This window comes from Cupressus sempervirens, chromosome 11, assembly GCF_028749045.1.
Source record: "Cupressus sempervirens isolate cs-2001-9-10 chromosome 11, ASM2874904v1, whole genome shotgun sequence".
Taxonomy (NCBI): Eukaryota; Viridiplantae; Streptophyta; class Pinopsida; order Cupressales; family Cupressaceae; genus Cupressus; species Cupressus sempervirens.
The window spans coordinates 616144240-616171706 of record NC_143128.1 but is presented as its reverse complement, the minus strand read 5'-3'; the positions used below and the strand labels follow the sequence as shown (position 1 = coordinate 616171706).

The 27467-nt window shown below is 36.6% G+C and overlaps 1 protein-coding gene across 4 annotated transcripts in view; it reads left to right on the top strand.

Moving 5' to 3' along the window:
* Nucleotides 1-27467, top strand: part of LOC149531199 (alpha-1,3-mannosyl-glycoprotein 2-beta-N-acetylglucosaminyltransferase-like) — a 196165-nt gene that overhangs the window by 27229 nt on the left and 141469 nt on the right. For 2 of the 4 annotated variants that reach the window (XM_089811949.1, XM_089811950.1), the window contains exon 3: nt 24763-24813. In XM_089811949.1, coding sequence (XP_089668075.1) covers nt 24763-24813 — 51 coding nt within the window. Of the gene's footprint in view, nt 1-5999; nt 6112-24762; nt 24878-27467 lie in introns of those variants that run through there. The other 2 variants (XM_089811951.1, XM_089811952.1) reach the window with 2 other exon arrangements.

Here is a 27467-nt window from a genome sequence, read left to right as displayed (position 1 = left end):
TGTGAAGTGTAGTTAACTTTTTACTCGAAGACATCTTTTGAAGGGCTTTCATTAACGGTTTTTTCTCACCTCTTTGTCATCACAAGGAGACAACCTCTTAGGCTTGGGTACATACTGTTTGGAATTTGGAGGAAATGTTGCCATATGAAGGAGGGTGTTCATACTATTCCACCACCATATCACAATAGACTTGCTATGTTGATCATATTATTCTAAAGTAAGATCCCCATCATAAATCGCTTGTTTCATTCTCCCAAGCATGTCCAATTGCTCATAAATCTATCAAAACTTTAGGACAGTCCATGTTGACATATCTAATGATATCTACAATAGTTGAGATGAAGTATCAAACATATTTGCAAACAAAACTTTCAAAGAAGGCAAGTTAGAAAATTAGAAACAATAAAAACATAAATATAACTATAAATTATCAAGTTATTAAAAATTAGCAATTTCTCACCTCAATGGAAACCACCAATTGTCCTTGAGGATCTCTTGTTTTGCAAAATTTCCTTTAGCATTGTTTGTAATAGGTTGGCATACCTTATCTACAGAGGTTTGAGGAATTCCTTGTCTTGAAGAGGGCAAGTGAAGATTGATGGTTGCAAAGGAACACCAAATTTTTTCTAGCTTTTGCCACCACTTATTTCACCTAATTTATCTTTAATATGTCTTCCAATGTATAGTTTAATGGATGAACTCAAGATGGAATGAGTTAGTTATGACTCAATCGAGTATCTGGGAATGAGTTAGCTCGAGAAGGGTTAGTCAAGTTGGAACTTGGCTCCGTAAGGGGGAAGCACAAAGGCTTGCATCCTTTGACTCCATTGGGTGGGTGGCGTTGGCTGATTAGTGCGGGAGGCTAAGGAGTAATGAAAATAATGGGGGAACCACCACCATTGCCTCCCCTTCTACAGTGGCATCCAATGGAGACATTAGATTTGTCAGTGTAGCTCATAGTTGAATAGGATGACTTTGGGGGGCCTAGCTCCTTGGTGCACTCCTCCCATGTACAAGCAGTTCCTTGTGCGATGCATACAAAAAAAGGTGTTCAAGTTATTGTCCATTTCTTCCTGAGGGTTTTATCTAATTTCAATGATGTAGGGTTGGTGATCTAAAGGGTCCAAAAGTTGTTCTTGTAAGCAGCTCCCACTATCTTAACAACTAATTTAGACACATGTGCTGAATTAGTGACCATTTGCACATTGTGGCCCTAACCTCGTCTATGACATCTCACAAGAAATGAAATTGGGAGCCTGCGTCCTTACACTAATTTGATTAATTAAATATCTCTATGAAAATAAGAGCCAATAAAACACATGATTCTAATGTTGCTAAGTCATTGATGTCTTATAGTTGTTGCCCCATATATGGCAATAGAGAAGCTTGTCCTAATCCAAGTTTGCCTCATATCCTTCATCACCAAGCTTTCCTTAGAATATTCTTTGTTAAAGAGAATGGTGCCTACACCATGTACTCCATTGGGTGGGGGGACGGTGAATGATGAACCAATAGAAGCTATTATCATTAGTTTGAAGGAAAATGTGCTGCATGAAATAGAATGGAATCGACATAACAGATGGTAATGGAAGGCTCTACAATATCCTATGATTACTCATGTAAAATACTTGCAACTAGCACTATCTTCTCACTAGCTCTAGGCTTTCTTTTTCCTCCTATAGAAACATCATCTCTCCCACTAGGAAATAGGGAGAGCATCAACATAGCTGATTGTCTTTGCATTGCTACACCCTTATATTCTGGTTCTACTTCCATATGCAATCTATGAACCTCTATCTTATCATCCTCCTTCAAATTTGAACACTTCTTAATCCCACGTCTCGTAAAGCCCAGTAGATGACAATATACCTTGGTGGCACGCCCTCTGTAAATTGCTTTGAAAATGTGACTCAATCACACTCTACTTCCTTCTGAACTTTTTTGTTTGTTTTCGTGTAGGGCTATCATAAATTTGCGGAGAGGTTTTTAAGAATTCAAAGGTACTTTCGCATAAGGTTTCAAAACGTTAGAAGGGTACTCAAATGGGTTTTGTGGTTGTTTTCCTTTACCCACAAAAATCCCACACCTCGATGAACTCAAACTCTAGGCTGAAATGCTCACATTTCTTTCTTCCATTTCATGTTCACTACTCCCAATTTCGCTGCTCGTGTTGTTTTGTGATACAATAGTGCAAGTGCAAACTGAAAATAGAAAAAGAAGATCTAATACATTTTTTTTCTTAAATGTTTGAAAAAGATCAGAGAAAAAAAGAAAATGGAAGACTCACTTACCTCTTCCACCTCTCGTGCTATCATCACATTCCTCACTGCTCACTAATGGTGATCTCTCTAGCAACATCTAAAAACCTTGCTCAGATGATTTTCTACTTTCAATCCAGCTGCAATTTTTTTTGGCATATCAAAATGTGCTAGAATAAGTGAGGGGGGCTTTATTGTTCAATTAGGGTTAAATGTGGTGTTGGTGCCAACAAAAAAGAAGATTAACATATTTTTTCTCATCTTGGGCGTTAAAAAAATAGCTTGGATGACTAATACATTTAAAAAAATTGGGGATAGCTCAAAGGTGTTTCTAAGGCATCCTTACGTTGATGAAGTATAGTAGGTACGAGAATAACAATAAAAACTCAGGGACATGTCCTCGGTGAATATAAGAGTGGTAGTATTTGTTTGGATGAAATATACAATCATTTGAGTAAGAGCCAACATAGTTTAAATTTTGTCTACTATCTAAGAAAACTAGGATATGTTTATAGGTTGTTTGGTTGCTAGGTACAATCGGAAGCCTTCACCTTTTGAAGGAGGATGGTGTGCTAAGGGACTCTTAGATCTCATTCATGTAGATCTATACAAGCCATCTTAGAAATCTTCGATTGCCCTTGGCATGAGGTATTTTTTGTTGTTGGCTGATGTGGAAGATGTGGGTCTACTTGAAGAATAAGTAATTGTCAATGCCTTATTTCTAAATATAAGCTATTGGTGGAAAGCCACATAGGGCCTTAGATCAAGACCCTAAACCCTCACAATTGAGGTGAGTTCACTTTCACACAATTGAAGTATTTATATGGTAAGGAAGGTAATTAGCCCTAGTTGACCACCACATACTCTATACTAGATGGGGTGTTAAAAAGGCAAACCAAGACTTATAATGGAGATGTTGCAGTGTGTGATACATAGTAGAAATGTGGTATACATGTATTATGGATAAGCTATAACACAATAGCTTATCTCCTAGACAAGAGTCCTTGCAAAACTTTACAAGTTATCACAGTGAAAAAAGCTTGGTCCAATATAAACTACAGGCAACAACTTTGTGTATGTTTGGTTTAGCCACATATACTTTGCTTCCTAATAGGAATAGGAGTAAACTAGATTTGAAGAGTAATAGATATTTCTTTATTGAGGATAGTGATCGATAGAAGTTCTATAGGCTTATTGATGTGTCTACAGAATAATAGTAAGTTGAGATGTCGATGTTAAGGAAAGAAAGCCATTCTTTGCATCTATTTAGCAGGTGATCAGTGAAGAATCAAATTCTAGTGTTGTGGTGTCATTGAAAGATGAACCTTCTAGTTGGTTTTGTACTCTACTACATTGATTGTTTGGTTGATACTTCACCCCTAGCTTTAGTAGATACACCACACTCTTGCTGTATTTTGCCAACTTAGAGTTTGCCTAAGGTGCATTGAATGTCTAAGGATTATTCCACTTTAGAAATTGTGCATAAGGATGAGCTGCCTCAATTAGATGCCCAACTTCTAATGGGAGGGAAATAAATTTCACGTTCAACAATTGTGTGTTTGATCTGTTGAAGTTTGTAGCTACAATACAGATCTTTAACTTTGCTTTTATAAAATGGAAATATGTTTGTTATGATCATTATGGTCACCTTGAGCTGAAAGAGACATTTGTGAGAATATTTAAGTTAATATTATATAAAAAGATATGTGTCATCGTCATGCAAAGAGGCATGCATATGAAAATATTAAGTGTTGTATATTTGGAAATTTGAATGGTCTTACATTTGGGATTTGAAGAGACTTTAGTGTGTAAGATGAAGAGATAAATGCAATCTATTTATGTGATTGGTTAGTGTATTGTAATGAATTAAGGGGAAAGCCTTGTACTTGAACATTTTTCGTTATCAATAAAAGAGATCTTTTGCTGGTGTGGCTGGGTTTTTCCCTTCAAGTGGAAGAGCTTTCTCAGGATAAATGTATTGAGTCTTTTGTATATTGTTTATGCTCTTTATTGCTGTTTTATCTTTATTTCCGGGCTCAAAACTTAACATGGTATCAGAGCCATGTTGATATCAGCAATAAGGGAGTCTTCCTCTAACGTTTGCTGTTAGATCTCTGAGATTGATCTATTGCTCATTCATTGAGTTTTTGGTTGTGCCTCCTGCAGTTTACGGTCTTCATTCGATGCCTGTGTTGCTGTTGCTATTATGCTCTGTGTAATTCTAGTTGGTGATGTTTGTATCTATTAATTTCTCTCGGATGTTGCTTTTATTTATTTATTTTTTCTTTTCTCAGCTATGATTGGAGTTCAATATATACATTCTTTAAAAACGGTACATACAGGGTTGTGGTTATTGGTTGTGTGTGAACCAGACAATTTTTTTCAGTTGTGTACATGTGTTGCATCGTGAGTGTTGAGAATAGTAGATGCAAGAGAGATCTGAGTATCTGTTCTTGGAGCACATATATATTCTCCCTTGTATGATCCATCTTTCAATTCTCTTTGTTGATGTTTGTCCTCTCTTATTGGAGATGTTTTCTAATGTGTATGGGTCTAGATTATTTTGTTCGTGCTGTTCTTGGTTCATGTCTTTGCAACTTCTCAATTTTTCCTGTGACCTTTGTGCATGTCTTTAAGAAATTCATCTTAGCATGTGACTTGGCACTACTATCTACTTTGGCATACTCTTCATCTTCCTAACTCTCTAGCAACGTTGGGTTTACATCATGGTTGCGTTCAGTTCTATTTATATGCGACAGTTCTCTTCTTCCTTCACCGTTGATTATAATATTGTCACATCATGTAGCTTGTAATCAACAAGAGATTAAAGCGTTTCTTTCTTATGCGTCTCTTAGCATTTCTTTTTTCAAAGTCTCTTCTTAGCATTGAAGAAAACTAATTTTTGGTTGGGAAATCTGGCCACGTCTTGTGAATGGTATATTTGTCTTCCTGGATTGTATTTGATATATATTATTTGTTGATCTTTATGCAGTGGTTGCATCTTTGAGTTTATTTAGAATTGATCATATTGGTTATGTTTCAAAGTGTCTATTGTTGTGCAATCTCAGATTGTTGTCGGCTCTGTATATATGTTTGTGCCAAGTGTGGACTTAATTGGCAGCATGCGGTTATAATGATCTGTTGGCAGTGAATATCTTTATCCAAATGCTTACGATTTATATATTGGGGTCATCATTTCATTATTTGAGCTCGTAAATTCATTGATGTCATCCATTCATTGCTTTCATTTGTTCTCATATTAAAGTTGCCATGTGTCTTTTGTAATTGCCGTCGTTTGGTGAGAGTTTTCAGCTTTGAAGAATATATGTCTCTCTATAAGCAGCTATATTGACCATCATAGAGTGATGTTGTGTACTTAACTGCGTATTGGTATAGTTATGTCGATATTGTTTATTTGCAATGATAGATGTGTTCACTTATCCTGCTTATTAGAGTCATTTTGTATTAGTGTGTGTTGCAGAGCATATGCACGATCAATATATGATTGATTCATGTGAATGTAATTCATATGTTTTCTAAGCAATTTTGTTATTAAGAGACTGAGACTTTTGCAGTATGGCTTTTGCTCTCATGTTTTTTTTGAGATTTTTGATTATTGCGTTTTGGCTTGTAACATCAACAAGGAGATAAGTATTCTCAAATATTGAGTAGTGTGTGATTGTAGCATTGATCTCTATTATAGTTGATCTTATGTGTTTTTAATCTCTCTCTTGGTTGCAGGATGCAACAAGAAGTAATGAGATGAGGCAGTTGTTTTTATGATGCATATTCAGAGAGAGACTGTTCAGCTTTGGAGGGAGGTTATTTGATAGAGGGAGATGTCCTACCCTTTGTAAGTTTATGCAATAGTTAGCTATTTTATTGTGCTGATTGAAGTTGTCCTTGTTGAGAGGGAGTCTTTGTTAAGAGATAATCTCAGTTATTAACGCATTCTTCTCTGGGAGAGGTTTGAGGTCAAAGCCCTCATTCCACCCTCTACGAGAAGGTATGGTGGACTACCCTTTGCGAGTAGACATGATGGAAATGCATTCTTCTTTGGGAAAAGTTTGAGGTGAAAGCCCTCATTCCACCCTCTGCGAGTAGGTATGGTGGATCATCCCCTGTGAGTAGGCATGGTGAAAGTCATATGTGTGACTTCATTTTTATGTGCTTATGAAGTAACTGTGGTGATTCATGTTATGCCGAGATAACATGTGTTATGTGATGTGAAATTATCATCTTTTGGTTGCAGCTATGAGTGCTTGCCTTACAAAGATCTCTCTCTTGCTAAGAGGGAGTGTTGAAGTTTGTAGCTACGATAAAGATCTTTATCTTTGCTCTTATAAAATGGAAAAATGTTTGTTATGACTGTTATGGTCACCTTCATTTGAAAGAGACATTTGTGAGAATATTATATAAAAAGATGTGTCATATGTCATGCAAAGAGGCATGCATATGAAAATGTTAAGTGTTGTATATTTGAAAATTTGAATGGTCGTACATTTGGGATTTGAAGAGACATTTGCGTGTAAGATGAACAAGTCAAATGCAATCTATTTATGTGATTGCTCAGTGTATTGTAATGAATTAAGGGGAAAGCCTTGTACTTGAACATTTTTCGTTATCAATAAAAGCGATATTTTGCTGGTATGGCTGTGGTTTTCCCTTCAAGTGAAAGGCTTTTTCTAGTATAAATGTATTGAGTCTTTTGTATATTGTTTATGCTCTTTATTGCTGTTTTATCTTTATTTCTAGGCTCAAAACTTAACATGATCAACTCTCTTTATGTGCTTGAGCCACATTGGTATTCAGAGGAATGAGGTCAATAGAAATGGGAATTTTCATGAAGGCTGAGTATGATGCCTTGATTTAAAATTATACTTGGTAGTTGGTCCTAGAGATTTTTGTTTCTATTGCTAAGATGATCACATTTATGTTGCTCCTCTTTATAGCAGTTCAATTTGATTGGAAGGTGTATTGGATGGATGTTATGAGCACCTTTTTGAATAGAGATTTTGATAAGTAGTTTTACATGGTGCAACTTGAGGATTCTAAGATATCTGGTTATACTCATCAATTCTACAAGCTTTGCGATGTGTTGATCTAATGACTAAATCTCTTGGTCCTTGTATGGGGTTATTAAATAATAAATATAAGATTCTATAAACATGATAATGGTTATTTATATAAACATGTCAATCAAAGTGATGTAGCAGCATCTTGGGTCAATGGGTAATCTTGCATCAACTAAAAAATGTTTCTTTGTTTTTTGTACCAGTTTGTTGTTCATGGACTTGCTGTTGTTGCTCGTGGTTTCAGGTTATGCGCGGTTGGCATATTAATGTGGACCCATTGTTGATCCTTACCATAAGTGCGCAACATCTATTGTTCTTTGTGTGTGGAGTTTTGTGCCTCTTTCTCTGTGCGCTTTTCACTATTTGGTTCATCCAACATAGCGTAGAGTTTCTTTCAATGCGGTTTCCTATGATGATGTGGCACCTTGTGCGGTTGGGGAACATCTCTAGGATCATGTGTCAACCTATCCTTAAGAGCATGGATTCTCTTTTGATCATTTGCTAGTTCTTTTGTTTTCTCCTCCAAGGCAGGACCTATTTTGTAATTAATTGCTTGACAGGCCTACTTGTTGTCTTGCTGGCTATATAAGGACTTGGATTAGATTTAGGGAGTAAGTTCTTGGGTGGAAGAAGTAGAGGAAATCTAATGATTGTGAGCTTTGAGCTCTGTTGATGTAATTCTTTGTATTGGTCGCAACAAGGATGGCCTTACAGCCAGGCATATATATTTTATCATGAGAATTGTCTAATTAATCAATATCTTTTCATGAATAAAGTTGGTTCTTTGTTGCTAGATTTTTTCTATGCTTCCGTGTGTTCTCTTGGTGAGGTGCTAGGAGGTTGGAATTGATTCCTTCCTCCTAGCTACCTTGCCTCAAGTGGTATTAGAGCAAGGTTTACTTTCCTTGTGAGTTTGGGGATCGTGGAGAACCTTAATTGGATTGGTTGTAGAGTGGCAGATCTGAATTCTGACCTATAACTTATAGAAGGTACCGATTCTTGCAGGAACTATCTATTGTCGAGATGGTTTGAGGTAGACGAAATGCATATAGTATCATTGTGGATATGTTGAGATAGATTACAACATGACTTGAAGTTGTTGAGACAACCTAGAGAATTGGTGTACATCTTGAGAATGTTAGTGATGATAAAGAAGTGGTACCTAATCATAATCCTAATCTTGAAATGGAACAAGATGAGGAGAGATTTCTGAGAGTTTTGTCCAGGGCAAATTGCAGACTTGCTGTTGAAGTTGATTGTTATGATGGAAGACTTGAGACTAATAAAGTGTTGGATTGGATCTCTGAAATGGATAAATTCTTTGAGTATGAAAGACCCCTGAGAATAGAAAGGTAAAGATAGTAGTCACCAAGAAAGGGTCATGATTCACTTTGGTGGGATCATTTTTAGACTGAAAGACAAAAAAAAGGAAAAGAAAAGATCAAGGCATGGGCAAAGATGATTGGCAAGATGAAGAACAAGTTTTTCCTGTAGATTAGTAGGTTAATCTGTTGAGGAGAATGCAAAATTTAAGACAAAAGGATATTACTATTTAAGTATATATTGAGGAATTTTACAAGTTGGACACTACATCTGGACGTGGATGATGAGAATGAGAAAGTGGTTAGATATCTAAATGGTTTGAGGACATCAATTGAGGATGAGATTAGCTTTGTAAAGTTTGATAGTGTGGAAGAAGCATATTAGTATGCCCTAAAGGCTGAGGAGATATTGGCAAAGAAACATGATCAAAGAAAAAGAGGAAGAGGTGGCAGATTTCAAAGAAGCAGAAGCAAAACCTATGGAGAAAGTAGCAGATCTGACAATACAATGCAAGATAAGGGTAAAGCAGAATGGAAAGAGGAAGCTTTTGGTAAGGGAGATAATTACACTAGAGGTAGCTATACTGGTTATTGTAGGAATAATAATGATGGTAAGAGAGAAGAGAGATCTTGGTTTAAGGGCACTTGCTTCAAGTGTGGAGAAGAAGGGCATAGAGCCTTTGAATGTACTAATTCTGGCAAGAAGATTGGAGGTAGCAACGGAAGTACTTTATCATGTGAAGAAGTTGATGAACTATGCAATGGGCCCAAGAATGGTGAGAAAGAGGAAATTGATGAAGAACCTGGTTTGAGGAAATTTTTATTCAAGACTACATGTAAGATTGCAGACAAATGCTGCAAAGTGATCATTGACAGTGGTAGTTCGGATAATTTGACATTAGAGGAGCTGGTTAACAAATTGCAGATGCAGAGGTTGAGACACCCTAAGCCTTGTCATGTTGCTTGGATCCAAAAGGTGCATAAGTTACTAGTAAGTGAACAATGCCTTGTTCAATTTAAGATTGGAAATTATTATGATGAAGTTTTGTGTGATATTATGACTATGGATTGTTGTCATATTGTGTTGGGTGGACCTTGGCAGTATGATAGACAAGCTTTGCATGATGGTAGATTGAATCAATAGACTATTTGGGTTGATGGGAAGAAACAAGTATTCTTGCCTTTGGTAGAGAAACTTGATGAGAATCATTGTACTACAGTAAGGGTATGTTTGGTTGAAGGAAATCAATTTGTTAAGGATGTGAAGGAACAAAATGTTTGTTTTGCTTTGATTCCTAGAAGGACTGAGAAACAAGATGAACTTGAGCATGCACCTGAGATTGAATGTTTTCTGATTGAATTTCAAGATATTATTTTTGATAATGTACTTGATGGTTTGCCTCCCATAAGAAGTATTAGCCATTGTATGGATTTGATACCTATAGCTAGTTTGCCTAATAAAGCACCACATAGGCTAACACCTGCTCAAAATGAAGAATTGAATAGACAAGTGCAATAATTGCTTGATCAGGGTCTGATTAGAGAAAGTTTGAGTCCTTGTGCTATACCCGCTCTATTGGCACCTAAAAATAATGGAGAATGGAGAATATGCACGGATTCTAGAGCTATAAACAAGATAATAGTGAAGTATAGGTTTCCATTGCCTAGAATGAATGACATGATAGATTGTTTGAGTGGAGCAACATATTTCACAAAGATTGATTTGAAAAGTGAGTATCATCATATCAGAATCAGAAAAGGAGATGAATGGAAAATTGCTTTCAAGACAAATGAAGGTTTGTATGAATGTTTGGTTATGCCTTTTGGAACTAATGCACCTAGTACTTTCACAAGGTTGATGAATGAGGTTCTAAAGAAATTCTTGGGTAAGTTTGTGATTGTATATCTTGATGACAATCAGATATTCAATAAGACTAAGAAAGAACACCTTGAGCATATTAGACAAGTGTTACAAAGATTGAAAGAAGAGAAGTTACTGATTAACTTGAGAAATTTTCATTCATGAAGGATGAAATTGTGTACCTTGGTTTTTTGATTTTTGTTGATGGTTTGAAGATGGATCTTGAAAAGGTAAAAGTTGGCCTACACCTGAGAATGTTGGGGAAGTCGAATCATTTCATGAATTGACACGTTTCTATAGGAAGTTCATCAGAAATTTCAGTTCAGTATGTAATGCCATGACAAAGACTATTAGAGGGGATAAAAAAGGATTTCAAATGGATACATGTAGCACATAAGAGTTTTGAAACATTGAAACAAAAGCTAGCAGAATTACCTACACTTGGTTTGCTTGATTTCTTAAGGTTTTTCAAGTTGATTATGATGCTAGTGGAAGTGCCATTGGAGCTGTTTTAAGTCAAGAAGGGAGACCTGCAGCTTTCTTTAGTGAGAAGTTGAATTATGCTAAAAAAAGGTTTTTAGTTTATGATTAGGAATTCTATGTGTTAGTGAACAGATTGTCCTCCAAGAAAATACATACAAATATAACCCTGAATGCCCAAATGAGAGGACAAAATAACACCAACAGTTGGACAGGTTATCACTGGGTTGATAACCTTCCTCTGAATTTTATCGGGTACAGCTCCCCGTGTGAAATGCTCAATGAATTAAATGTAAATGCTTTACCAGAAAGCATAAAAGGACAACATACATCTACTTGTAAACACAGAGTAGATGTGAAACCTAAAAAGCTAAAGAAAAGAAAAGCAAGGAGCAGCAAATGACACAAAGTTCATTCACTGAACGCTACATTACATAGTAAACATGAGAAAATGTCTTCCGTTCTCTTGAGAGAATTGAAAATCAAAGCTTTTAAAGATATTTCAAACTGATAATGTAATAAGAAAACAACGATATTGAAATGTAATTCAGAGAAAACTGAAAATGACACAGTTCGTAATTAGTGGAAGGAAAATACACCATAATCAAAGTTCTGATATACTTAACCCTCAGTCTCCCTTCCCTGACTGCAAAAGATCACAAAGTATCTTGTGCACATTACAACCAAACCGCTATTTCAAGAAAGACAGAAACTCCTTTCACAATATTACATCAGCTATCAAAATCCTATCTCTATCTCAGACACACAGTTCTGGAAAAGGAAAAACGGCCCCGGCTTTGCCTCTTACAGCCTCTCAAGAAAATGGAATAATCTTGCAAAATCCCCTCCCTGGCTGAAGCCCAAAGTCTGCAGTCTGGAAGTCGGAAGAATGGAACAGGAAAAAGAATGGGACCTCCTGTAGCACAAAGTCTCAGAGAAATCCAATCTTCCCTCCTATCACTGTATTCACAGCCTCTGTTCTATTGTAGCCCAAAGTCTCCCAGCCAAAACTCCGAAAACTGGAACCCCTTCTATATCTTACCTTCTCAATTAAATAGAATTTTGCATGAATCCCCCTTTCAGTTCCTGTAACTGCTTCTTGCCAGCTGTTTTTGTACACATTCCCAAGAAGTTTTTCATTTTTCCTCATCAGCTTACTTTCATAAACTTTATTAAAGTTTATTCTCATCAATAATAATCCTTTTCAAAGTTATTTCAGTGACCTTTCAGTTTTACAATATTTCCCTATGTGACAGTGTCCAAAGATTATTAACCAAAGTTCTAACATCTTCATGTGGCTGTATCTGCTTTGGACAAGTGTACATAACTAATTGACAGGTGTCAATTAATGATTTTTCATCTTTGGATTACATTTCCTTGGATATAATATTCAATTTTATATCTTTGCAAATTCGTGGCCCCTATGACATACTCATGTTGACAGGTGGCACTTGCTAGTGATGATGTTCTATCATGGTTTTATAACTGTCATTGACCGTTTTGACAGTGTCCCACTCAATCAGTCGTAACTCATTAACCAGGAATGAGTTTGAAAAACGCTTTGGTCAAATCATGCGTAACTTGCTTCTTAGAAACATATCTGAAATTGAGCCAAATCCAACGGTTTGATTAATAGTTATGGGCCCCTCACTGAGACCCAATTTGATTGTTTGCATTCTGTAATTGTTAATTGTTGAGCCGATAGAGGCGTGAATAGAAACCCATAACTCTTGATCCATACTTAATCTCGTAAAAATCTTTGGAGAAGGTTTAGATAACTAGGTTTTCCAACAAATATCTTAAATGCAGCATGATCCAACGGTCGGATTGAGAGATATGGCCCTCGAAATATGACTATTTTCTGCCATCTGCAATTTATGACTGTTATTTCTGATCTGATAGTGGTGCAGTCGAGAACATGTAACTTTTGATCCATATGAAATATGACAAAACGCTTTGGTGAAGATTTAGAAAACTAGGTTTTCCAAGAAACATCTAAAATTCAGCCAAATCCAACGGTTATATTGGGATTTATGACCTCTGAAATATGACTATTTGTTTGTCATCAGAGAATTTGTGTTTGCATGTTGTATTCTTGCACGGTGTTTCAGGCTTGCTGTCATGGGAGCACCGAAACTTGTCTTTATTAATGCTAGCAGACATAGGCTCTATTGCACATTCTATCAAAGAGTTTTCTACCATTTCCATTGATTAGCGCATTGAGAAGAATTGGCTATCGAGTTCTTCACACAGGGAAGGATGTGCTGAATAGCATGCTGAGGATCTAAAATTCTACAAAACTTTGTCACCTTTCTTGTAGCCACAATACGCACTTCTGCTTCATCATCCGTGAATCATTCACCAGTAGCAAGCCTCTTCATAGGTGGAATAAACCAATCGATCAAATCACCCTTCTTCATCTGAGAACTAATTTGGCATAGTGGTTCAACATTTTGCTTTTTGACATTGATTCCATCCTCCAGTTGGTGGTCGATAATCCAGACCAGTAGAAAGAAAGAGTGGCCAGATGATATATAAATAGGACTCACAAAATAGTTATCCAGTTCTCCAGTGAAGTTTTATTCAAATGACCATAACTCAAATCCTGTGGAGAATATATAGTCAACAACAGAAATTTACTGAACCCAGCTGTGAACCTTGATGTAGAACTGTTGTCAACGAAAGTAAAACTGCCATTGAACCATACATGCGAGCTTCTCAAAACAGAACATCGAACCTCTAAATTACTGTACTGAATCATTTAACTTGACAATTTTGAGCTAGGACTTGAATTTGCAAGATGAACCAGTGAACCACCTTGTGCTTCTGAACCATTGAACTACTTTGAACTACTTTGAACTTCAGTTCGAAGTTGTTCAAAAACTCTAAACTTGAAGTTTTACTTCGATTGTATTGAACCTGCAGGATGAGTTATTTGGACCACTAAACCATTCTGAACTACTTTGAACTACTTCGAACTTTAGTTCGAAGTGGTTCAAAGAGGTTCAACATCTGGAACTGAAAGCTTTAAAACTGTGACCATATTGGGTACTAACACTATGCTATTGTTCAAGCTTCCAAGAAATGGAGACATTTTTTGATGCCTAAGGATTTTATGTTGTACATTGATCATAAAGCTTTACAGCAGTTGGGAAGTCAAAATAAGTTGAATTAGAGACACATGAAGTGGGCAGAGTATTTGCAAAACTTTTCTTTTGTATTAAAAGAAAGAAGTGGATAGTCAAACAAAGTAGCTGATGCTTTGAGAAGGAGAAGAAATTTGTTGACAGAAATGAGAGTTGAGGTACTTGGTTTTGATGATTTCAAACATTTGTATGAAACTAATCCTGATATTGCAGAACTTTGGATGGTTTGTAAGAATCACATGATAAGTAAATAGGATAAGTGGACTGATTATTTCATTCAGGAAGACATGTTGTTTAAAGGAATTCAATTACACATACCTAGAGGATCTATGAGGGATAGCAACATGAAGGAGAATCATAGTGGTGGACTTGTTGGACATTTTGGGATTGACAAAGTAGTGAAGTTGATCTTTGATAGATATTACTGGCCTTAGTAATATAAGGATGTTTAGAAGATGGTTAAGAGTTACAAAATTTGTCAAACAACAAAGGGAACTAGTCAGAATTTGGGTTTGTATTCACCATTGCCTATTCCAAATAAACCTTGGGAAAATATCGGTATGGACTTTGTGCTTGGCTTACCTAGAACTTAGAGAGCTAATGATTCTATTCTGGTAGTGGTTGACAAATTTTCTAAGATGACTTATTTGATACTTTGTAAGAAGACATCTGATGCAATACATGTGGCTGAATTATTCCTTAAGGAAGTAGTAAGATTGCATGGGTTACCAAAGTCTATTGTTTCAAATAGGGATACTAAGTTTACTGGTTATTTCCGGAGTTCTCATTTCATCCGCAGACAGATGGACAAACTGAAGTTGTGAATAGGAGTTTGGGTAACTTGCCGAGATGTTTGAATGGAGATAAGTAGAATTCACATATAATAATTTTGTAAATAGGAGTACTAAGAAGACACCTTTTGAGAAATGGAATGCATCCTAAGGGGACTATTGAGTTGAGGGATTTGAATACTAAAATGAAGAGTAGTGTTGAAGCAGAGGAATTTGTGGATTCCATGAAGACTTTGCATGAAGAAGTGAAGAAGAATTTGGAGACTAGTAATGAAGAATATAAACAGAGGGTAGATAAAGGAAGAAGACTCAAAACTTTTGAGGTTGGAGATGAAGTTATGGTTCACTTGAAGAAGAACAGATATTTAGTTGGTACCTATAGTAAGTTGAAGATGAAGAAATTTGGTTGTTGTAAGATCTTAAAGAAATTTGACAGTGGAAATGCTTTTCAAGTTGAATTACTAGAGGACATGGATATTTCACCAATATTCAATATTGCAGACATCTTTGAGTATTTTGAATTAGATGAGGAATTAAAAAATAATCTAGATTATCCCAAAAGGAAGATTGAAAGTATTGAAAAAGTTTTGGATACCAAAGTAAGTAAGAGAACTTTAGGAAAAGACTACATGGAGTACCTTTTTCAATGGAAGGATAAACCAGTTAAAGATAGTTATGGATAACACAAGCTAAGTTGAATTTGTATGATTTAGGTTAGAGCATCAAGGTTTCCTGATGTGGACATCAGTTCTTTATTTACCCTAGGTGTTTGATGCAGGAGCATCTTGGGTCAATGGGCAATCTTGCATCAACTAAAAACTATTGCTTTGTTTTCTGTAATAGTTTTGTATTCATGGAGTAGCCGTTGTTGTCTGTGGTTTCAAGTTGTGCGCAGTTGGCATCTTAATGTGGATCCATTGTTGATCCTTACCCTAAGTGTGCGAAATCCAATGTTCTTTGTGCGTGGACTTTTGTGCTTCTTTCTCCATTCTCTTTTCACTTTTTGGTTCATCCGGCGTAGCATGGAGTTTCTTTCAATGTGGTTTCCTATGATAACATGATACCTTGTGCAGTTGGGGAACATCTCTTGGATCATGTGCTGACCTATCCTTAAGAGCGCATATTCTCTTTTGGTCATTTGCTAGTTCTTTTGTTTTGTCCTCCAAGGCAGGACCTATTTTGTAATTAATTGTCTAACAGGCCGACTTGTGGTCTTGTTGGCTATATAAGGACTTGGATTAGATTTAGGAAGTAAGTTCTTGGGTAGAAGAAGTAGAGGAAATATAAAGATTGCGAGCTTTGAGCTCTAATGATGTAATCCTTTGTAGTGGCCGCAACCAAAAAGGCCTTACAGCCTGGCATGTATATTTTATCATGAGAGTTGTCTAATCAATCAGTATCTTTACATGAATAATGTTGGTTCTTTTCTGCTAGATCTGTGTTTGCTTCTTTGTGTACTCTTGGTGAGGTGTTCGGAGATTGGAATTGATTCCTTCCTCCTACCTATCTTGTGTCACAAAGATTCCCATGCACATTCTTGTTATAACTGATTTGTAACTTCCACTTTGATATTTCAATTAAACAGGTCTGCAACCGTTGTACTAAGCTTCACTGCCCTCATTGTCATTTCTTCATTTGATCCTTACCAACATTGCTGATCCTTCCAGAGGCTCCCAAAGAGAAAACATAAACAAACCTTCTGGTCTATATTTGTTTCATGTCAAACACTCCATTTGTATGTAGAAATTATGGGTCAAGCATCCATCTGTCTTTGATGATGGCCCTTAATTTCAATGAGTTGCAAATAATGTTTTTCTCAATGATGGGAACTATTCAAGAGGTTTTATATTTTGCTTTTCAAAAGAACTCACCATTATGTTCGAAAATCCAACCGTTAACATCATTTGAGAGCATAGAGAGCATAGCACAGCATGACTTGCGGCAATGATGCCAATAGGATAGGTTGGTTGTTTGCTGGACTGAGCTGCACGAGTTCCAGAAGGTTGGGATGGGGTTGTCTAGTCTGTTGTAGACCCCAATGTAATATTCATTTCCTATTCTGTTTACTAATTTATTCAATAGCTTTCAAAATCTTGATGCTTTTGAAATTCCCACGGATATGCGTTTATTTTGGGTTGGGGTTTGAGATTTGGGTTTATCTATTCTGTGACGGTTTTCTGCATGTTTAATATGGCTGGGTTTGGCTGAATGATATATTGAATGTAAAATTGAGAACATAGCTGATAATTGATAAGGCACATACTTGTCAAATCATAAATGTTAAAGATAAATGAAAATGGTTTATGTCATAGCAGTATTACTTGAACTAAGGATCAACTTAGCAACCCAAAAGTACATATGTAGTTGAATTTCCTGGGGTTTTAACTGGAAGAAGCTGAAAGAAAAATTCCACTTTTCCTTTAGGTGCAATCTTAAACAGTTTAATTTTTTTGCTTTTGGATATTAGAGCAGGATCAAATGGCAGTGCTCCCTAGTGTGGACTAAGGGGAGTGCCCTTGGTGTGTTCCCTGTTGTGATATAGGGTAGGATTGAGGGGCAGAACACCTACTACCAAGCCCAAATAAAGGTCTTTGAGTTAATAGGGACCTTTCATGCAACATGCTAATTTTCTTAGATTTACTGTTTTATCTAAGCTCCAAACTCTTAAAAAATGCACTTTTAGGGTTCGGTGTTATTTCATTTATAAAAATATGTCCTGCCTGGTTTCACTTTTCCTTGGGGTTTTCCTAGGTTTGCCAATGGAACTTCCTTGAGCCTAGCTGTTCATGCCAGGTATGTCTTTAGATGTATTATGGCTTAATGGGCATGCATGGGGATGGATCTTATATGGGCCTAAGTTGGACTCATACTAGAATCAGAACTCAGCCTGGACCAGTCTGGGTTCAGAAGGTGCTCATGGCGAATCTGTTATCATAGACAAAAATCTTTCATGATAAACGGACTGTTATCAACTTTTATAATTATTTTTATTTACCACTCTTATATGGTATCTGATGTTAGAAACTTGAAAACTGGTGCTTTCAGATTTCCATGAATTATAAAATAAACTTTTTTGTTTTTCCTTTTGAAGAATCATTCACCTATTTTGACTGTGGTGTTTTTGACCTTTGCCTTGACAGGTTCTCTCCTTTCATAGATGCACTCGGTTTAGGCTCTGACTAAACCTTTTAGTGTTGGATTCTGACCTCATACGCTCTTTAAATAATTTCTGATACCATAAAGGATATGTGCATTTAAACCAAAAATATAAAAACAATATTTTGTCTAAACACTTTTGTCTTGGACTCTGAGCTTGCACTTCCTTAAAACTCTTTCTGAAAACATAAAGAATATGTGAACCAAAAAAATTGAACAATGTTCTGTCTATAAACACTTTTGTCTTGGACTCTGAGCTTGCACTTCCTTAAAAAAATTTCCGATACCATAAAGGAAATCAACATTTGAATGAAACACTAACTTAAACATAATATTCTGTGTGAACACATTTGTCTTAAAACTGTGATCATGCGCTTCCTTCAAATACTTACTAATAACATAAAGGGAATGTGCATTTAAATTAAACAGAAGAACAATATAACTTAAACATAATTGTGGAGTTGAAATAATTTTGGTATCAAGGAGGATTAAATTTTTGGAAGTTCAATACCCTATTTGTATTACGATAATAGATAATCATCTATTATTAGTTAATGGTGATCTATTTGTAATCTATTGTGAATATTAGAATGTTTTTAATATTTAGTTAGCTGTAGTTATCTATTAGCTTTTTTAGCTTTCTTTTAGCTAGAATAGAGTGTTTCTATTCTTTATGATCGTTTCCTAAGGAAACATCACTTTATTCTTTTGTATATATAGACCTCTCAATCTTTGTTAATAACAAGCAAGTATTTTACTAATTACTTTGTAATATGGTACCAGAGCTAATACTTCAACTTTTTTCAAAATTTTTATAATTCCTTTTGAAATTATTTGCTACAAATTTTTAAAATTATTTATGAGAGCTGTCTAGGGTTTCGTTTTTTAAGGATTTCTTTTGTTCACAACTGATTTTCAATTAGGGTTTTTGCAGATTCAAGTTTTGTGGATTTTCTTATGAGGATTCAAGTTTTTCATACATATCTGGTCGTCGTTTCCTCTCAAATGTGGGACTAAAAAATTCGCGTTTTTTCTGAAAATCGCTTGTTTTTGTCTTTGGCAACTTGTGCGTTGTATAATCTGGCTTGGATTTGGAGTTTTCCTCTTGACAAATCTACTCCCTTAACCTTCTAGCGGCTTTTTTTTGGTGTGCACATCAGCTCGCGTCCAGGAAAATAGGGTCTTTTTTTCCGTGACATTTTTTCTGCAGCCTTTCTTGCGACTTTTGCGACCTAGCAACTGCACTTTGGCGTCTTCCAGTACCGTCTCTACCTATAGTCGACCTTTGAAACAAATTGGCCTTTTTTTCTAGAGAAATCACCATTTTTTTTTTGCAAACTCAACCTTCATTGGCTGCCGGCTAGGGTTTTGCTTGAAACCCTAAATTCTAACCTTGATTTTTTTTTTTTGATTATAGATTCTTGGTGGGTTTTTCGAGAGCTCAATTAGGTTGTCATCCATTTTTTCTAGGTACCTCGATTTTTGAGCTAGTGGATCCAGAAACCGACAACATATTCTTTTTGGGTTTTTTGAGCTCTCTTCTGGGTCATCCTTCAAATTTTTTGGGTCTTCCGTTTTTTGCGTCGAGGAACTTGCCTTCACAGATTTTCACGTTTATCATTGAAACACGTGCCATCGCATCTCTGACAAACATTTGGCTGAGAACAACTCAAAATTCAATGGTCGAAACTATGGTACTTGGATACAATAGATCATAGCAATTTTTGAATATCGGAAATAAATTGTTCTGGGTGTTACGAAGTGTCTAACTACTCCTGGTACTGATCAGGATACATGGGATCTAAATAATTGAGAGACGATGATGCTTCTCAAATTATCCGTGGCTGATGATCAGCTCTCTTAGATTCCATACAACAATATAGTTGCTGAGATATGGGCACATCTTAAAGGTCTTCATGAGACTTCTGACAAAAGCATAGCTTCCTTCTTGAAGAACACTCTGTTTTCTATTATCATGGATGAGCGAACCTTGCTCCAAGCTCATTTGAATAGGATTGAGGAAATCCATGATCAGTTGCTTGCCATCGGTCGCAAGATGGAGGAAGAGGACATTGTGGTTATCACTCTTTGGAGTTTACCAAAGTGCTACGAGCATTTTATCGAGACTCTCAACATCATGTCTTTTGGTGTTGATCTGAAGTTCACTGATCTCTGCACTCTTCTACTTCAACAAGATTGGTAGAAACAACAATTTGGTAGCAGTTCCAGCGCCACCTCCACAGAGCAAGCTTTTGCTGCTAAATCCTTTTAGAAGGATAAAGGCATCTCAACAGTCTTCTCAGCAGAAGTTCTCTGTTCTAGCTTCAGAAGGCTCTTGGAAGAAGAACATTCAATGCAACTATTGCCACAAGTTTGATCACATGAAAGTTGAATGTCAGAAACATTTAGCTGCCCAATCTAAGCAATTAGGTTCACAATCCAAAGTGAACAATGTAGAGTACATTGAGACGACGAAATCTGCCAATTGCGCCTTCATGGTTAAAAGACCTACAGATCATGTCAAGTCGTTTGCCTGGTATATTGATTTAGGTGCCTCTCGTCACTTCAACCATCGCAAAGATTGGTTTATTGACTACCAACTTTATTCAAACTCTGTTATTTTTGGTGGTGAAGAAGAGTACACGTCGGCAAAGGTGACATTCAGATTCACTCCATTGGGAGGAATCTCATTTTCCTCGATGTGTACTGCGTTCTAGGGATGGAACTAAATCTACACTCAGTTTGTCAGTTACTGCGACATTCTCCACACTTGGATGTCACCTTTAGTTCACATCAGTGTACCATCACTAATCGGGTGGCCCAGTCTACTGGTGCAGTGGGTCTTGAGGATCATGGTCTTTTCTAACTTACTGATTCTAGTGATTCTCAAGACTTAGCTATGGCTGCTCGACAGTCTTCTGTTAGCACACTTTGGCATCAACGATATGGGCACTTAAATGTGCATTATCTCTGTCAGCTTGCTCAGGATGAGCTTGTCCTTGGATTGCTAGAGATTTAGACTCAACAGCTTGGAGTTTGTGATGCATCCTAGGTTGGAAGCAACATCGTACACCTTTCATAAGTGGCGATTCATGGTGAGCTTCTCAGGTACTTCAACTTGTTCATGCCGATACCTGCAACCTTATGGCCACTTCTTCTGTTCTTGGGTCTAGGTATTTAATGTTTTTTGTTGATGATTTCAGTAGAAAAATGTGGGTGTATTTTCTTAAAAAGAAATCTAATGTATTTCCTGTATTTCAGAAGTTTAAACCTTTAGTTGGAAAAGATTTTGGAAAATCTATTATTACTCTTAGATCAGACAATGGGGGGGAATTTTGTTCTAATGAGTTCTCTAGCTTTTTGGATACTCATGGCATCAAATGCCAATTAACCACACCCCACACACTACAACAAACCAGTGTAGTTGAATGTTGGAACAAAATAATCATCGAGATGGCTCGTTCCATGCTCGAACAGAGACATGTTCGGAAGAAGTTTTGGGCAGAAGCAGTTAACACTGCAATTTATCTTTTGAACCAGTCACCTACAGTGGCGGTCAAAGGTAAAACTCCGGAAGAGGCTTGGTCAGGTCACATACCCAAAATCAGTCACTTGAAAGCTTTTGGCTCCCTTGCTTTTGTTTAGATCCTTGATGTGTTACTCACCAAGTTGGATGCCAAGAGTTAGAAACGCATGCTTGCTGGATACGATAGTCTTCACAAAGCCTATCGCTTGATCAACATTGACACATCTAGTCTCCTGTATAGTCGTGATGTAGTCTCCGATGAGTAGCGAGGACCATTCATGCATGTTTCTCTTGTTTCTGATTTGGCAAACCCGCCTATGAAGGCTCATGGTTTGGGGGTTAGGCTTCGATTAGGTCCACCTAATGGGAGTGCTCCAGTAGCTCTTGCAGCTCCAGTTATACCAATGATCCTTGTACAGTTACCTCCACCTTCTCCTGCAGGATCACCTCGATTTGTAGATGCTTCACTTGAGTTTGATCTAGTTCTTCTGATGAGGAATTTGATCACCAAGAATCTCCTGATACTAATGTTGGTCGTTCTCCTCTTTGGCCTAAGTGGTGGGCTAAGACACTTGCTGATCTTCGTGATGATGAGCTCATTGATGGGAGAATTGCTCACAAACCTACAGAGTCTGTTAACTTTTCTCTCATGGTCAACATTCATAGTGTGTTTGAACCTCAAACATACTCCAAGGCTAAAGGAATTTCAGAGTGGGAACAAGCCATGACATCTAAACACTGGAGCTTGCTGAAGAATAACACTTGGGTCTTTTCTGATCTTCTAGCAGAGAAGAAACCCATTGGCTGCAAATGGGTTTACAAAATCAAATACAAATCTGATGGTACTTTGGATAAGTACAAAGCTCGTTTAGTTGCGAAGGGATTTTCTCAGTGTCAGGGCATTGATTATGAGGAGACCTTTGCTACTACTGCAAAGATGAGCACCATCAAATTAGTCCTAGCCATGGCAGCACAGTTTGGCAGGAAGGTCCATCAGATGGATGTCAAGAGCGCTTTCCTAAATGGTGATCTCCATGAAGAGGTCTACATGACGCAACCTCCTAGTTTCAAGGTTTCTGCTAAAGACCATCAAGTTCTCAAATTGGTGAAAGTCCTCTATGGCTTGAAGTAGGCCCCCCGGGCATGGTACATAAAAAATGATAAGTACCTTAGTGATTAAGGCTTCAAGAGGAGTTCTTCAGACTCAAATTCGTACATCAGGACTACTGACATTGACATCATCCTTCAGTGTATTTATGTGGATTTGATTGTCACCGGTAGTTCGACATCTTTGATTCAGGGAATCAAACAGAATTTATTCTAGTCTTTTGATATGACTGACCTTGGGCTCATGCATTATTGCCTAGGTGTTGAAGTTTGGCAATAGTCCTTTGGTATATTCATCTCTTAGTGCAAATATGCTAGGGCTTTGTTAGACAAATTCCATATGTAGGATTGCAAGTCTGCATCTACACGACGGAGAAAGGCCTCAAGTTATCAGTCAAGTTTGATTCTCCTCCCGTTGATGATACTACATATAGGCAATTAGTAGGCAGCCTCATCTACCGCTTTGCTACTAGGCCTGATATTAGCTTCGCAGTTAGTTATATATCACTCTTTATGAGAGCTCCTAAGGCTGATCATTGGATGACAACAAAGCGTGTGTTGCGTTATGTGAAGGGCACTTCAGATTATGGACTTCTGTACTCTAGAAGTTCTAATCCTAGACTCAGTGGGTTCACAGATTCAGACCAGGCAGGCTCTATTGACGATAAAAAGTCAACTTCTAGATATGTGTTCAGTTTGGGATCCAGTGTTGTCACTTGGACCAGTAAGAAGCAACAGGTAGTTTCTCTCTCCTCTTTAGAGGTTGAATACAAAGGGACTGTTAAGGTAAGATATGAAGCTGTTTAGCTTTGTCTGATGCTTGGGGATATGCAGATGTCATCAACAGGACTGACTACTCTGTTTGTTGATAACGAAGGCATTATCAAGTTAGCCCGAAATCCATTCTTCCATGAACAAACCAAGCATGTGGATGTTCACTGTCACTACATATGACAATTGGTTGAAGATGGGACAATAGATTTGCAGTATGTTACTACCACAAATTAGACTGCAGACATTCTCACCAAGCCTCTTGGTCCTGATAAGTTTGTCAAATTCAGAGGATAACTTTGTGTTGTGATAGATTTACCATTAAGGGAGGGTATTACAATAATAGATAATCGTCTATTATTAGTTAATGGTGATCTATTTGTAATCTACTGTAAATATTAGAATGTTTCTAATATTTAGTTAGCTGTAGTTATGTGTTAGCTTTTTTAGGTTTCTTTTAGCGAGAATAGAATGTTTCTATTCTTTACCATTGTTTTCTAAGGAAACATCGCTTTATTCTTTTGTATATATAGACTTGTCGGTATTTGTTAATAACAAGCAATTATTTTGCCAATTACTTTGTAATAATTTGTACAAAACTACTGATGACATCATTACCAACATGGCATTTAATGATTGGAGCCAACCCAAAATAACCATAGGGTGAAAGTTTCCAGATTGACGTGTTAGTGTCTTCCTTCTTTTTGGTACTCAGGTTGCTTAGAGATGCGTGTGTATGTTATGTTGCTCTGCTATCTTATTGCCTTGCCTTGTGGTCATTATCAATACATGTGAAAGAAAGGTAAATAACTAATGTATAAAATAATGCAAATTGATGTCTTAAATAGACATGGTTGGAAATCCTTTAAAAATCAAAACCGCCAGGTATCACACATTTCATCTATTATTCTGCCTTTTAAAATGTCTTTCTTCAGAATGGTGTTCCACGGCAGTAATGTTTATCAGCTTGTAAACTGGTTTTGATTTGTATGGTGTAAAATGCCTTTCTTGAGAGGTTTTCCACGCAGTTTTGTTTATCAGCTTGCAATCTAACTTAGATTTGTATGATGTTTTCTATGTAATAATTAGTATTAATTGTCGATATTGTGGATGAAATTAATCCAGTTGTGAAAAGTGGAACTTATAATTGTATTGATACCTTTGTTGGAAAAGGGTGTGTATGTAAATTGATTATTGCAGTAATGTCGATATTTGTAAGATATCAGTTTTATGTATTAATTTGTTTGTTGTGTGTTTCTGAACTTGCAGATGCGACTTTTTGCAACACAGTCCGAGTATGCAGATCGTCTTGCAGCTGCAGTATGTTTCAAGATTCTTCAAACATTGTATATTTATGAGTGGGAAATGAAAAAAGTGCTCTAAGGCATGTTTTCGAATTGTCTTAATGCTTCATAGGCCAAGCATTGTGGTACTTAAGAATTAGAGAGACAACCTACATTTGTTGCATCTTCATTTTTTTTACAGTAGTTGCAGATTTATTATTAATGTTCCTGATATATTTTGTGGTCGTTACACTTTAACTTCTCCCTTACTAGAAAAGTAGATTCATAGTTATTTCATTTATGTATTGGATTTGACATTTGGAAATAATACTGTTCATGGAATTGGAGGTTTGTCATTGGATGCTATATTCTGACATCTGATGTAATTTGTGCCAATCAAGACCTGTACTGCATATAGCTAGTGATTAACTTTAAATTTGACATGGACCATGCTTTAGACATGGAAGGTTTGGATCTCTAGCAGCTTCCTTCTGTACTATGGTTTCGTGTTCTTCGGAAGATATTTGTGCCTCATATTTAAATCAAAGTTAGATTCAACTCTCGTGCTACCTGTGTTGCACCATTGGATTTATTTTTAATGGGCCCAACAACTTGGAAATATCTTTGTTAAGGTGATGCCAAAGATTGAAAAGCTTTTATGTTTTTTTGTGCAAGCAGAGTGAAATGGGTAATGTTGTCCAGATACTGTCACTGATATCAAAACTTTCAATCAAGGGTTCTATATATGTATGTATGTACGTACGTACGTATCTATATATGCGTGTGTGTGTGTGTATCAATATCTATATGTGTGTCTGTATGTATCAATATCTATATGTATGTGTGTGTGTGTGACACACACACACACATATATCTATGTTTGTGTCAATTGTATCAAAGGAGATGATTGACCAATATATTTGCAAGCACTTCCCAAATTGACAATTTTTGATATTCTTGAATAAATGATGGCTACTCTAATGGTCATTTTGTCATGTCCCTTTTCCAAAAATTGGAGGAAAGACTTCTTGTTCAGGGAAATGTAAAAGATTGGTGGTTGGCACTGCTGAAAAATTCATGCTAGGAAGACAATCAGAGATCAAAGATTAGGCTTGCAGGCTTCTGGTTTGATTCATGACTAAGAATTGTCAGAAATCGTGGATTGAAGTTCTTGCCTGGCATATGTAGGGGAGATGTCAAAGTTCGAATTTTAGGCATGCTGCTTGGCTCATCAGAAAGTTGTTGGACATCAAGTTTCGAAGATATGGATCAACTCATGCTAGGGCTAGAGGACAAAAGAACTTAGCAACGTACTGGGCTAGAGATATTGTTTGACTTGTGACAAATCTTAAGGTAGGAGAAACTTGTGATAATGGATCTTCTTGTTATTAAACTCCCTTACCTTCTTCTAGTTTCCTTTTTTTGGTGTTGTTTTCAGATGATTTTGCAATATTTTCAAAAAATTCCTTAATGATTTTCTAGGGCTATGAATGTCAGTGCTGTTGTTCATTGAAGGAATTTGGTTCACTTTTTGTTTTGTTTTTTCTCTTGTTATCCAGAGCTCTGGTTTTCTAGGTCTTCTCTCATCCTTATTACAACCATTTTGATTTATGTTGGATACTTTATTGCTGCCAATCTCTTGTCTCATGTTTTTTGAGTATCTAGTTCCCAAAGGCCCCTTCATGAGACATTTCTTCCCAGTTTGAATTCTGTCTATTTGGGTTTTTTGACTCCATTTTCATTCTCTTTTATGATTTCCAGCAAATCATTTAATTCCCTACAATTAATTGGTATTTGTACCAAAATTCCAGGTTTTGAATCTTCCAATCCATTAATAGAACTTTCTTCCATTCCATTGAATGTCTCTATGGCTTGTCCTATTATTGACTTGGCTTCACTATTCCAATACTCATCAGGAATCCCTTCTCAATATATCCAGAGTGGTTTATTTTCAAACTTGTGTTCAAATGGATCGAACTTAGATTTTCCAGCAGTTCTAAAGAAAGAGTAACCCTAATTAAAAAACAAATCTCCTTCCAAGATTTCTTTTTCTTTAAATCAGAGTCAATACATTGTAAAAAATAGAAGCCATTTGTTAAAGATCTGATGCTTACCTGATCCTCCTAATTTTAGCACCATCATTGCTTCATTTCTGCCAATTAATCCTCCTCTCCATATCTGATCAATAATGACCTATCCCTGAATTGATCCATCCTGGGAGCAATTGTTTTTGATGAAATCGTTATTGCTGTGTTTGATTTCCTATTCCCTGCTGGCGATCTTACCGTTTGCTTCCTTCGAACCCTTTGATGTTGTTTTTGATTCTCCCATTGTTGAAATGGTTTGTGAACAAAGATTTGTTTCCCCCATTGAGACTGTTTACTATTGAATGCTGCATTTCAATTGTTCAAAGGAATAGCATTGGCTCCAGTTGCAAATTGGGACCTCAGCTGTGTTTTCCCAATTATTATGTCTCCATTGATTTCTTTCAATGCCATGTTGCGAACCTCTGGATGTCCTCCAATTTGGATTCAATCCTCCATTATTCCTGCAAGGATTTGCAGGTTCTCTAAAGTTTTCCCTTCTGTATATCATATCTCATCAGTATTTATCATTAAACTTTGCAAAAAATATTTTCAAAGAAATTTAAGCAATTTTTAAAGTGGCCAAGTTTTTGCTGCATCACAAATT